Source organism: Pyrgilauda ruficollis, unplaced genomic scaffold (genome assembly GCF_017590135.1).
Source record: "Pyrgilauda ruficollis isolate IOZ18807 unplaced genomic scaffold, ASM1759013v1 scaffold182, whole genome shotgun sequence".
Classification (NCBI taxonomy): Eukaryota; Metazoa; Chordata; class Aves; order Passeriformes; family Passeridae; genus Pyrgilauda; species Pyrgilauda ruficollis.
In genome coordinates, this window is record NW_024517207.1 from 110,020 (window position 1) to 122,849 (window position 12,830).

A 12,830-nucleotide genomic window follows, 5' to 3' on the forward strand; every position below is an offset into this window, starting at 1 on the left:
CACAGGACCTTAAATAACAATATTCCAACATCTCAGCTGCACTTAGGGGAGCAGACTGGAAAACTGGAACCGTATGGTCCATATGACAGGAAATACTGTTGTGCACAAACACAGCAGAAGCAACAATCTCAGCCATCTCTTAATACTATGATAGTTTCTTGAATTCACACAAAGCCAAGCGTGGTTTCCCCAACCGGATTCAGAAAGCCACATCAATTTTGGTCTGATTAAAGGCTCATTCAAAACCACAAGAAGCAAAACAATGTTAAGTTTACTATGACTGCCACATTTCTGGGAGTGCTAGTACAGAAGATGAATGAAGTCCACATGGTTCCCTGCACATGGAATACAGCTCTGATTTATATTAGGAATGTGCACCCCTCTATACAATGGCTGCTTGATTGATGCAGAATGGATCATTATGTTCCAATCCAATACCCATCCTGAACTTACCATGCAGGTATTTCATCTGTTAAAGTCTACAGAAATGTTACAAAATTGAACAAAGTGTCTGGTTTATTATGCCACCGGCTTTCAAAGCATAGTCCTTTTCAATTTCAATATAACTAAAGCTTAGTATTTTTTTTAAGCCATCTCTCAAAATAAGATAAACTACACACAGCAGTTCATTGCTGCCCCGCTCATTAAAGATGAAGCAGTGCAAAAGCACCAGGAGGAAGACAAAGCTTTAGTGTGCATATGCCCCACAAGAAGAGGCCACACGGGGCATGACTCAATGAAAAAAAAACAAAAAACCAAATACTCCAGACCTAGCACTTGCATGCCTAGAAGCTGCTTAGCCTGGGGATAACCCAGCTGCTGCCTGCCACTGCCCAGAAAGGCAAATGGGAAAGGCAGCACCAGACACTTCCTGGAGGTGAAAGGATGAAGGACAACAGTCACAAATAGCAACAAGGAGAATTCCCACTGGATGGAAAGAAAAATCTGTTCACTGTGCCATCAAGAAAACATTCTTCACAATGGAGGCTAAGCAGTGGAGAAGGCTGCACAGGGAGGTAGTGAAGCCATCCTGGTATTTATCTCATGGTATTTAGAAAACTCAACCAGATGAATCCCTGAGCAACCTCATCTCAAGCTGAAATTAACCCTGCTTTGAGCAGAACCAGCTGACTCCACAGTCCCTTCCAACCCAATTTTTAATGTTTCTGTCTCATACTAGGCTGCTTAGAGCGTTGCTCAAGATTCACAGCTTTCTTTTCTTGTATTGTAACACTTCCTTACTTTACAAATATTAATTCTAAGGCATGGGGGGAACAGGACACAATTAAGTTTATTACTACAGCAACAATGTTTAGCTGCCTACAGGTTTTAGGGAGGCAAGGAGATTCAACAAGGTACAGGAAAAAAAGACCCACCAGCACCTCTAGGGGAACTGTTTGCAAAGAAAACTCAAAGCACAGTGACAGAGCCCTTTATAGCTTTGGAGCAGATGTAGATCTATAAAATAAACTCGCTCTTGCAGACACCTGGTTTGCATGAGCACAAAAGTGCTACTTGGAGACTGGGGTCTAGCACCACTGGTATAAATTATGCAGATGTGATACACAAAGCTACGATAGTTTCTTTAAAGCTGGAGATCAAACCACTTTGGCTTGTCTTTAATCATGCCTGACAGTTTATAAGAATTACACTGATTTGGTATTCCCCCCGCACTGCCGTATTGAATGAAGTGCTTGGAAAGAGGTTGTTAAAAAGCAGTACAAAACAATGAAGTTCTGTGTTTGTCCACAGATCTGAAATTTTGCATTCTCTTCCCACTACCCTGCCAAAATGCCCAAATTATAGTTTGAAGGAACTGGTTTGTAGTACCCATGAGTTGGAAAAGCCCATTATGATTTTGTTTTACTGAACCCAAGATTCCTTCTCATTTGAAGAAAGCTTCTTGCTAGTCCTGCACATTTTATTTTGATATTTAACAAACCAGACAAGGAAAAAAATAATTACCACCTAAAATCTGGTGCCACATTGACAAGTCCTGAGAAAAGATGAGCACTGTAAGTAACACACAATACTTTTTCAAGTGTGAATAGCATGGTAGTCTGTCGCAGAAAGGGATGATGATCATGTAAGGGCACTCTACACAGAAAAAGTCTTTTCAGTATCTACAGAGTTTTCATTTTAACTAATAGACAGCGAGCAGGAGCTGAAAGCTTCAGTTCTGAAAGCACTTTTTTAAATAGCATAGAGGAAGTAAATGGAAAGAGTAAATTCCTGTTTTTACTGAGGCTGACATGCCAGACACAGAATTTGGGTCTGACAAAAAGTCACAGGCTCCAATTTGTGGCCATTGTTCTTTGCTATATCAACTGATATGACCAAGAATAGTTTTTTTCTATTGTCTTTGTTTGCCCCTCAAACATTTGTAAGCACCATTAGAGTGCGTCTTTTACCAGACTACACAGGCCCAGCTTGTCAGTGTCACTTCAGAGGATGTGTGCTCTAGGGTCCCAGACTGTCTTGGTAGCCCTCCAGCTTTCATTATATAAAGATTCATTGTCCAAAGTAAAATGAAGTCCCCCTTTGTATCTGTTGTAATAATATAACACTGAAGGAGTTAAAAACAATGCAGATATTCATCACTTGTGTGGAAAATCTGTGCTCTGAAGGGCTGCCCAATTTTCAGTAATTATAACAACTTTTTTTAGATGTTAAAAGAATGTATGCATAAGCCATACATTTCCTTCTAAGACCAAAAGAAACATGTTTTTCTTATGAAGCTTAATGAAAACAGTGTTTTTTGTTGTGCATTCCCGATGGTGTATAGCTAAAGGAAATTAATTCCTCTTTAACCAGGAACTGGGACTTGGAGGAGACCAGGAACAGTGCTACAAACAACTGCTTTGGGGCAGTCCACACCGGAGTCCTGGAAAGCTCAGCTGACCACACAAGGCCTCTGAGGTTAATCTTGCTATTGGATAGTTCTGTAAACACTGTCTTGAGTCCTGTTCTTTACATTTTTACACCACTCAAGGCTTCAAGCCAAGGCCTCGATAAAAAGAATGATTTGGTTCTTGAAAAGCATTGGCAAAAGCTGACGAAACAGTCTGTTTCCAATACTACCCAGTGAAGTCTGAAAGAATCAAGACTTCCTGCATGCAGCCCAAGAGCTACATTTGCACTGAGGGATCAAACCCATTTAGCCTCCACTTAATCTCTCTCTACTGACAGCACTGAACGTTCCTGCACGGGGCATGTGTTCAGCAATCCAGTGCAGCAATCCTGTGGCCTGCCCACAGCCACTCAACATCCTGCTGTGAGCCCATGTTCTGCAGAAGCTTCTTACCTACAATGTCTTCGTAGGCATTTTCTTCTAAAGTGCTCTTGGATCCAAATTTATGCTGGCTCTCGGTTCCATTTTCAGTCGGGGAGGGAGGGTACAGGGATTGCAGGCTTGAGGCATCCTCAAACTCAAAGGATTTTCTAAAGTTTACAACAATAATAATTAGTAACAAGAATGCAAATTCATTAAAACATTTAGATGATTATTTGCATGTTAAGAAATAAAATTAACTATAATTTTTTTAAAAATCTCACATCATGCTTTAAGGGCTAGCTTTTAGTGAACGCTAAGTCCTGTGCTCACAGCAGTCTCTAGTAGAGCCATCTATGACAATTTTATGAAGTTGGAAGTATTGTTATGCCCATTATGCAGATAGGAAGAAAATACCAAGAAAATACGTTCTGTTTTTCCAAGTTTACAGAATAAGTTAGCAGCACAGTCCTCAGATTAGAAATTATTTTGCTCTTTCCAGAGGCCCCAGAAACACATGGCCCTCTGTCCTAAATAAAGACACAGTCTCTGAAAAGCATTCCTGCACTGGTTGCTCTGGGAGATGAAGCCCTTAGTCTGACACCACTCACATGTCTTGAACCTTTGGATATGTTCCCGTGCAGAGCTCGGTGCACAAATGCCAAAGGGAGAGCCAAGTGTAGTCATCCACATCCCTCGCACGCCCCATGCCAAGCACTGGCAGCAAAGGAGAAAGCACTGAGGAAATTCGTTCTCTCTGAGGTGTGTGAGAAGCTTGGGGTGATGCTCAGGAGCTGAAGGTTTGGCCTTTCTGGCAGGAGGGTGAGGACCAGCTGGGTCAGATGAACCATTTGTCTCCCACCCAGGGTGATTCACCTCCTCCCACCTACACCTGCCCCAGGGCTGCTGAGCAGTTCTAGAGAGTTCTTGGGGTTTTCTCCCAAGGTCTTCCCACTCTCCAGCTCACCCAGGCCTTCTTCTCTGGGGCAGTAACTACCCTCAAGGTGGGAGGCCCATGATTGCAGTGACAGCAGCACAGGGGCTGGCATTCATAGGATTGATTTACTGCTTGAGGATGAAGCAGTGAGAAAAACTCAGGTCAGAGCCTCAGAAAAGGCTCAGGTCAGAGCATAAATAATCCCATGGTGCTGCAAGGCTTGTGTGCACTATGCTGGTGAGCCCCAACCTAGATTAACAATAAATCATCTTGCTATCAACCCCCTTTTTTTTTGGAGTGGAGCATATGTTACAGCATGTCCATGTGGCAGTGACAGAGCCTCATGAGACACTTTGGCCTGTGAATTGGCTTGAGCATCCCTACAGGTAACACAGTGACTGTGGCACAGAACGCTGCATTTGAGAAGAACATTTTCTGTTTGTCTGCTGGATCAGGCTTACAGCTGGAATCAGGCTTAAGAGCCTCCTCTCTCTCCTTTCCCTAATCTTCAGAATATCCAGATCCAAGTTATTCACATCAGGACTGTGGCAGAAACAATCTGTGCATGTCAGATCCAGACACCTGCTCCTCCACAGCTACTCACAGTACAAAGGATGCTGACACACTGAAGGCACAGCTGTGTATGAAATGAGACTTTCTAAAGTAGTTAAATACCCAGCTCCCAAAGATTTCAGCCCTGTGATGTGGTGACACTGTGTAGGATGACAGGAATGGCTTTGTGGACCAACACTCAGCTGTGGTCCATGTGTCCCAAGTCTATCCTGTGGCACTCCTCTGCTGCACTGTGTGTGTGCCAGAGGATTTCCAGCTGTGGGGGAACACCCAGCTCACACCACTCTGAAATGTTAAAGCTACTCTTGGCACCAGGTTCTCCAGATCCAGCCTGGCTTTCTGCTAGCAGGCAAACATGAGAGACTTCCTCCCTGTTACCAGAGCGTTGAATTAGCCACCAAAAATCAAAGCAGTGCTTTCAACCAAAGTATTGGGAAAATAAATACCCTCAGTCCATTTTCATGACATTGCAGTGAGTGCAAACCATGTGTATATTAAGTCTGAAACACACAGCTACAAGCTGCAGGCACAATGAGTTATGTCTGTTCTCAAAATAAGAACAGCTTAGGTGCTGAGATTTCAGTAATTACTATCAACCAAATACTGTCATTCTTAAATTACTTGTATGGTCTTTAGTGCTTCGTAAATCTTGTCAATCCTTTCTGTAACTGAAGGAAGAACAGTAGCAAAGACAATAAAATTAAGATTTTTATAAAGGATTTACACTCAGCATTGAAGTCAGCCAGCAAAACTGAGATTTTTTGGGAGGTTGATTTGATCTTATTTGGATCATGATTAAGAAGGGATGTGTCCAGAGAAATCATTAAAGTACAGTGGGTAAAGCTGTTATAAATGTCAGTAAAATGTCAGACTGATTTGCAAAAATTATCAAATACACATGACAACCCTGTTAATCCTACAATTTATATTCTACAACTTAAATTGATAAATAATGCTTTTTAGAAGGCTTGTTTCCCCTAGCCCTAACCCAGGCCTGAAGCTCCTTGGCTGAACTGTGCTGTTGTCTAACTCTGCTCTGACAAGAGACTGAATCTGCAGAAAAGGAGGTGCAAGCAGAATTATACCTCTTCTGGAAAGGAGCTTCAAAACTTCATCTCAAAAACTCACTGTGATAATATACTGTGGTTCTTAGATGACTTGCCCATTTTCTGATGATAAAGGCTATCATTTACACCAGCACATTTAAAAATTGTCTTCTGCACATTGCAAATGCTATGCTGAAGAAACTGAGGGCAGCTTTATTTCACAAATTTTCCTTAAAAACTAGATTTACTTCCTTTGAGATTATTGCCACGACTAAAAGATTAGCACTGCTGATCAGAGCTTGATTTTCCACATCCCCCCACACCTTTCTGAAAGAAACAACCTGCCTCAGCAGAGCTGTTTGATCTTTCAGAAGCGGGTGTCTCCTGAGAGAAAAGGACAGAACCTGAAGGCTCCTCTTCTCTTCTTGTCCCAGTATAATTCAGGTGAGGTTGTGCTAAAAAACTTTTAATAACTGAGCCAACAGTAACTTTTAAACTTTTAATAACTGAGCCAACATCAAGCAGCAGAATCTGAAGGGATAGTGTGCATCTGAGATGCTGTTTAGCAGTTCCTTGCAAATCTCATCACTAAGTATCAAGGGAGGGTGTGCATCATACACATGCACAGATAGTTGAACTCGTTAAAAATGCTGCAATTTGAATGCTTAGCAGCAACTGTGCCTACAATTCTCCAAGCAATGAGCAGAATGAGTTTTACCATGTCTAAAACTCAAGAGGAATCACATGATTAAAACAAGCCAAGCTCCACAAATTGCTGGGGAAATGTAGCTGTACCCTCTCCCCATCATTAAATCAGGAAGACATAGAGAACTTTCTGTGATAAAACAGTTCTCTCAGCATTAATCCTCTACAGCTGCTGATAATGGTTTGAATAAAATTATTACTTGAATTCAATAACTGAATGAAATATTGCATAAGACTGACAAACTGCTATAGTAATGAACTGTGGAAAAAGAAAACCTCTACAGGTACATTTTACAGGAAGAAAAGAATGTGAGGGATCAGCTGTGGTCCCATATAGACAAAAATGAAATTATGGTCCATTAAAAATCACAAATAAGAGCATTTATGCCAGAATGAATTAGATAACCTTTAGCACACCTAACCTAGAGCTTTTTTGGGGGATCAAGGGATGCAGATTCTAGAACTCCAAAACTGAAGGCATTCAAAGGTATTGTACCAGTGCATTCCATCAGCGCAGACCAGCAGAAAAAAAACACGTCTTGCATGCAATTCCTAGATTTTCTTACATCAAAAGCACTGCATTAGAGGGAGAAATTAAAATACTGCTACTGCAAAAACATAGCCCACTTATTTATTGATTTGGAGAACCGAGCGCGTTTCCTCGGCTTTTACCTGTTCTGGGATTTTCGGTGAAAGCGCGACTCCTTCTTCTGCCTTCTGGTGACGGGGGGCGCGGGAGTGGATGGCAGGGGAGGAGGAGCGGCAGGGGTGGGAGATAGAGGTAGGCCATTGCTTGGTTTGCTCTTGTGGGACTTGTCTGCCTCGTACTCAAAGGTGCGTTTGGGCTTGGGGACGGGATTCACGGCACTGTTAGGCGCGCTTTCCAGGAGCGCTCTGGGGCCCGCTGAGTTCACAGTGACGCCCTGTTTTATTTTACTGCTTTTCTCAGCCTCAGGAAGTGTTTCTGGTTCGCTCCCCAAAATAACACCCCCGCCTTTGCTCTCGCTCAGGGTTTCGCTCAGTCCCTCCACAGTAGTCGGAGTCCCAGACTTTTTCCTCCCTTTGTCAACACTGTAGCAGCTACTTGGTAACTGGGGGAGGCCTCTGCCCGACTGCTCCTTCAGTGCCTGCTCGATCTTCTGGATTCTGTTGAGCACAGCAGAGGACTCTTTCCTCACATGGCTCTTCAGGAAAGTGGCAGAAGGAGGTTCACTCCTGCCTGGTCTCTTTTCAAACCGATGGCAGGAATCCCTGTCCAGCAGTTCCTCCTCCTCTGTTTCTGGGTACGAGCACTCGGAAAATGTTCGGCTCATTCTTCTGAGCCCTTTGAAATCAAATGTCTTGTCACTGCAGGGAGAGGTCAGCACACTGGGGCAGCTCTCACTGCCTGACCTCTCCCCAGCATCCCTCTTGTCCATGCACACGCTGGCCCTGGGGGACAGCTCCCGGCGGCACTCCCATTCTGTGATCTTCTGCCTGATGTCCAGCGCCTGCGAGCGCACGCTCACCCTGCTGGTGGAGAGGGTCCTCAATTTGGTGGCAGTGCCCAAGGACAGAGTGCTCCGGGTGAGTGGATGGCTCCCTACAGCTTCCCCATCTTGAGCCTCATTTGGACTCTCCTTTTGGTCAGCCTTGAACACGGAGAGCCTTTTATCCAGAGCGCCCACACTGATGGCTTTGAGGGGGCGGCTCAGTGACTCGGTGTCCGATGGGCTCGTGGAGGTGCTGCGCAGCGTAGACGCGCGGCTGTTCCACTCCTTGAGGCACAGCCTGGAGCTGGAGACTCTGGAGAGCCCAGTGGAGCGGGAGGAGTCCTCGCTGTCACTGAGGGGGTAGGCAGGGCTTCTTTGAGGGGACAGCAGGGGTGGCGGAGTGGCTGACTGGCACCTGGAAACAGAAAGAAAGGAAAAATCAAGGCCTTGGGGAAACTGGAGTTATTTGCCAACTTTCTTGTGGCTGCAGGTCTCCACACTGCAAGACCCCCCAAAGCATCACTGAGACACCAGTGACCATTCAGCCACAGAGGTGGGGTGGGAGGTGGCAGCCTTTAACTGGCGATGGGCCATGAGCAGGACACTTGGCACACCCAAAACAAGTTTTCTCACCTCTCTTTTACCCCATGCTTTTCCAAGTTTCCTGAACTTGAAGCCAGCTGAGATTCTCATAGCAAACCTCTGCCTTGAAAGCATCTACACCCTGCAGATGAGTAGACCTGGTTCATCTTTGATCTGGTGCTGTGGCCAACAGATTAAATTCCCCTTATCAAATAGAAGTAATTTCTTATCAAAAGAATATTACACACTGAGAAAACACATTGATCAGCTCACACTGTGTGTTGAAGAATATAAACAACATAGAAAGATCTCAAGTGTTACCCTGAAAAAAACCCTTGGAACAAATTCTAGCCATGGTTTGCAAAATCAGCTATTGTTACGGGAGTTTTGTACATTGATGCAAGGACTTTTAAGAACAAAAAGACACAAGAAAATTAACACATTAATCATTCGGCTCATCATGGTGAGCCAGCAGTAAGGAAATTAAGCCAAAATTGTGTCAAAAAACAGGGTTTGCCACCCTGCCAAAATCCATACTTACAAATCATAGCAGAAATAATCACATCTCTTTTAACATTAACTCCTTTCTGTTCCAAACAGTTCAGGAAAAAGAGGAAAGACCCATAAGTAATGCCTTGAATACACTATTAAGTTTATGCTGTGTGAAGACTGTGGACAACAAGCTGGTTTTTATCAACTGTTCTGTACACAGGCAAGATCCAAATGAAAGAACTGCTTGCCCAAAAGAAATTAGGGGAGCAAATGTCTGCACTACAGCAAAGGGAGTAGAGATTCAGAAGATTTCTGATGCTATATTGTTTTTTTCCCAACAGTCAGCCAATACCTACAGCAGAAGTGCCAATTTCTGTGCATTAATCAAAAAAAAAAAAATCCAGAGCACTGGGGTGGTTTCTGAAAAATTTACTTTGACACAGGAAATATTTTCTTTTCCTTCAAATGCAGCCCCAAACCATATTATCAGATTTCATCCCACTTTCCTACAGCAGATACTTCACAAAGCTCTAAAATATCACAAAAAAAGTCAGAAAAATACAATAATCAAATTATCACAAAAGGGAAATGATCTCTTTTTTTCAGAGGCCTGAGAACAAGCAAGTCTATTTGTCACAGAAATTACACTGCTTGGTGACTTTTATTTCTTTACTGTTTTGAAAGATAAACATGCCTGTAGGAAAAGAGATCTCATGTCAAAGATGATGGCAAACACTCCCACAACAACTGCCTAAAGCGGGACAAGAAAGGATGCATGCCAGAATATGCTCTTTGCATCCTAGAAGTTGAATTTCCTGCCATTCTATACAGCTGCAGAAGGTGTCTTAAGAGAACTGAGAAGATCAAAAGCAGGTGACAGATGATGGGTGGTTTTGGCTGGCTGTTGCTGCTCAGTTTGTAGTGGATTACCTGGAATTACCTTGGCCAACATACCCTTATAGTGCCTGAAGATGAAAGCTAAATCAGCCTCCTCAGGCTTGGTGGGACACCCTGATCCTTCATTATTTCAGCCTGTCTCATCTCAGTTTCTCAGGCTGATACCACAAAGCGAAATTTTTCTATTATTCGTAACACTGCCTTATCTTAGATTTGAGATCATGCTCTCCTAATTCTTTCATGTTGTGCAGACCCATCCCAGAGCTACACTGTCATTTCTCTCAAGGAAACAGGCATTGCCCAGTGGAAGTGTATTTCATGTCAAAAGAATACAGCCTCCACTGCAGCCTCAGAAGCTGCATGTTGGCTAAATCCACTGTCAGGATTCAGCTACAGGATAGGGACAGAAAAGGCCCTGTGAATGGTTTGGCATGTTACAACTTGCTTATTAGACTCTAATCTGTACTGGCAATAGCAGGAATAAAACATAAAATGACAGGGGTAAGGTCAGTAAAATGGGACAGCAGAGGTGAAGAGTGTGCCAACAGTCAGATAATCAGACACCTCTCTCTGCCTTTGACACACTGCACAGGAAATACTGTAGGCATAGACCTTCATCTCCTTACCATCTAAGAAATATCTTTTCAGCTATTTCCACTGTCAGGGAAAGGTTTGGTGATTCATCAGGGAAAGAGTAAAAGGGGAAAATTATGGTTTGTATAACCTGAAGAAGTTGCAAAACATTTCTTTGTAAGAGCTATGAGCCATTATTTTAAACCCCAGGTTCCCAGTAAGGTAACTGCAATTAAGGCTTCATCTTGAAACCCCCAAATTCAGTTACAAAACTCCCAGTCACTTCCACTGTGCTAGACTGGGGCTGCAGAGCCACAGGCCTTCTGCAGGAGTTTGCCCTCAAAGACTTGGGTTACCTCAGTTAAGAAATAGATTCTGTTTTACACTGCATTACACTCTAAATTTGAGTAATTCAGAGAGAATCTATAGGACTTATTCAACAACAAAGAGGAACAGAGCTTTGGTCCAGAGGTTTCAGCATGCATTCTCTAAAGGATGCTAGCAAGTAACAGAATGGGGAAAAAAAAAAAAAAAAAAAAAACCAAATCCAAAAGCTGATCAGTAGATAATAAAATGGTTCTTGCCCAAGAAACTTACTTCCACTGCAAGGCACAATAGCTCCACAGACTTTAAAACCAGTCTGGACAGAGATGAATAATTAGGAAACTTGCAACCTTCCACAAAAAGATTGTGGAGCAAAATGCCTTTAATTGAAGTTTTCTACACACAGAATGATATGGTGCAGCACCTTACAATGCATATCATTACATAAACTTTCCAAATATCATCTATAAACAGCCTAAGTAGAGATTATGGAATCAAGTTTAGCTTTCTTAACAACTTCCCTTGACTAACACCTTCGTTCTGGGCAAGGGTTATTTCTTTGAGGATGTCAGCATTTCACAAAAGACACCATTATAAGTTGCTCTGATTCCCTAAGGACATTCCTCCAACACACAGCCCTAGGTGTGCGGTGCCCAAACCCCTGGAAAGTCAGGTGTGCACTGCACCCTCAAAGGCTGCCAAGCAGCCCACAATGTCCTCTAAACAGGTGACACGTCCTGGAAGCACCTTTCTGCTGGGACTCATTGCTGCTCACCAAGGAGAGCAGACAGAATCCAAGAGGTGCTTTCCAGGTGCTCAGCTTTGCCGTTGTGATTCGTTCCTTGAGAAATCAGCAGTTGCCCACAGTAGGGTGAAACTGATAATATCAGTCATGCTCTGTAGGATTGTGAACTGTAGATACAACTGATCTTCACATTCTGATTCAGTCTCTTCAGTTTCTCTCTTTCTCACCCAAACGTAGAAAAAAAATTCTAATTTACAAAAACTGTCATTCTTGAGGGCTGCTCTCAAATATTCGTATATTCTATTGTTTTCTCTAGTAAAGGCATCTCCTTTCACCAGGTCCAGTGAACACATGTGGATAACAGTGGAGCTGCAGCTCCACCAAGAAGGGAACAGACACACTTCCTTTAAGATAATTTGCAACCTACTCATGACAAGGCAAAATATGAAAAAAAAAACTGAGTTCCTGCCTTTTAGCAAGGCTGACTTGTACTGAAAATCTGTAGGGATGGAGAGGGGCTCATTCTTGGTGCCAAAAGTGCCCGAGTTCTCACCCTCTAACTGACCCAAAAGTCAAAAAGTCTTCCATTTTGGACAAGACACCAATCTTCTTTCTGCAAAATGTGGGTGCTAACATTTGTCTGTTTGTAGAAAAGGAAAAATTTAATTCCTAGAAACCACTCTGAAAGTGAGCAATACAAAATTAGTATTTAAAACTGGGGTGCTTGGCCTTTTGATCCAGTTGAGCAGAAGCACAGCTCCTTCCTGCTTCCAATGCCAAACATCAACTCCAGAAAAGAGGAGCAGTGGGTGCAGAAAATTCCCACAATTTCATGAGTAACTTTTAACATCAGGAGGCAGCCAGAAGGGCAGCTCTAGAGCTGGGTTTGTGTCTTGGAAATCAGAGTATGGGTGGATAATCAGAGTGTGCATTTATTGAGGCATTTGCATCCAAGATCCAGTATACACTTTATATGCACTAAGAAAAATCTTAGGTTGCATTTCAGGCTTTAACAGTGACTGGAGGGTGCTTAAGAGACTTTCCTTGAAAGAGTTACAGGACTCCCAACTCTCACTGCCCTGTTCTGACCTCTGAACTAAGCAGCTCAGACTCTGCAGTGCTGTTTTAGATTTCCTGAAGTGTCAGGAGTGATCCCACAGATCATTCTGTCCTGAGGAAAGGCAAGCTGGAAGAAGCCACTCAGCAATTTTCA

At 43.1% G+C, this 12,830-nt stretch overlaps 1 protein-coding gene across 9 annotated transcripts in view; it reads right to left on the reverse strand.

Annotated features, from left to right (window-relative positions):
* The window catches only part of DENND2B (DENN domain containing 2B), a 153,364-nt gene that overhangs the window by 52,535 nt on the left and 87,999 nt on the right, over nucleotides 1-12,830 (reverse strand). For all 9 annotated transcript variants that reach the window (XR_005954877.1, XR_005954876.1, XR_005954875.1 and 6 more), the window contains 2 exons: nucleotides 7,205-8,419; nucleotides 3,305-3,441 (listed from right to left, as the gene is read on the reverse strand). Coding sequence is in view for 5 of the 9 variants with exons in the window: in XM_041464639.1 (XP_041320573.1) it covers nucleotides 3,305-3,441; nucleotides 7,205-8,419 (1,352 nt within the window). In the remaining 4 variants the exon portion in view is untranslated. The remainder of the gene's footprint in view (nucleotides 1-3,304; nucleotides 3,442-7,204; nucleotides 8,420-12,830) is intronic.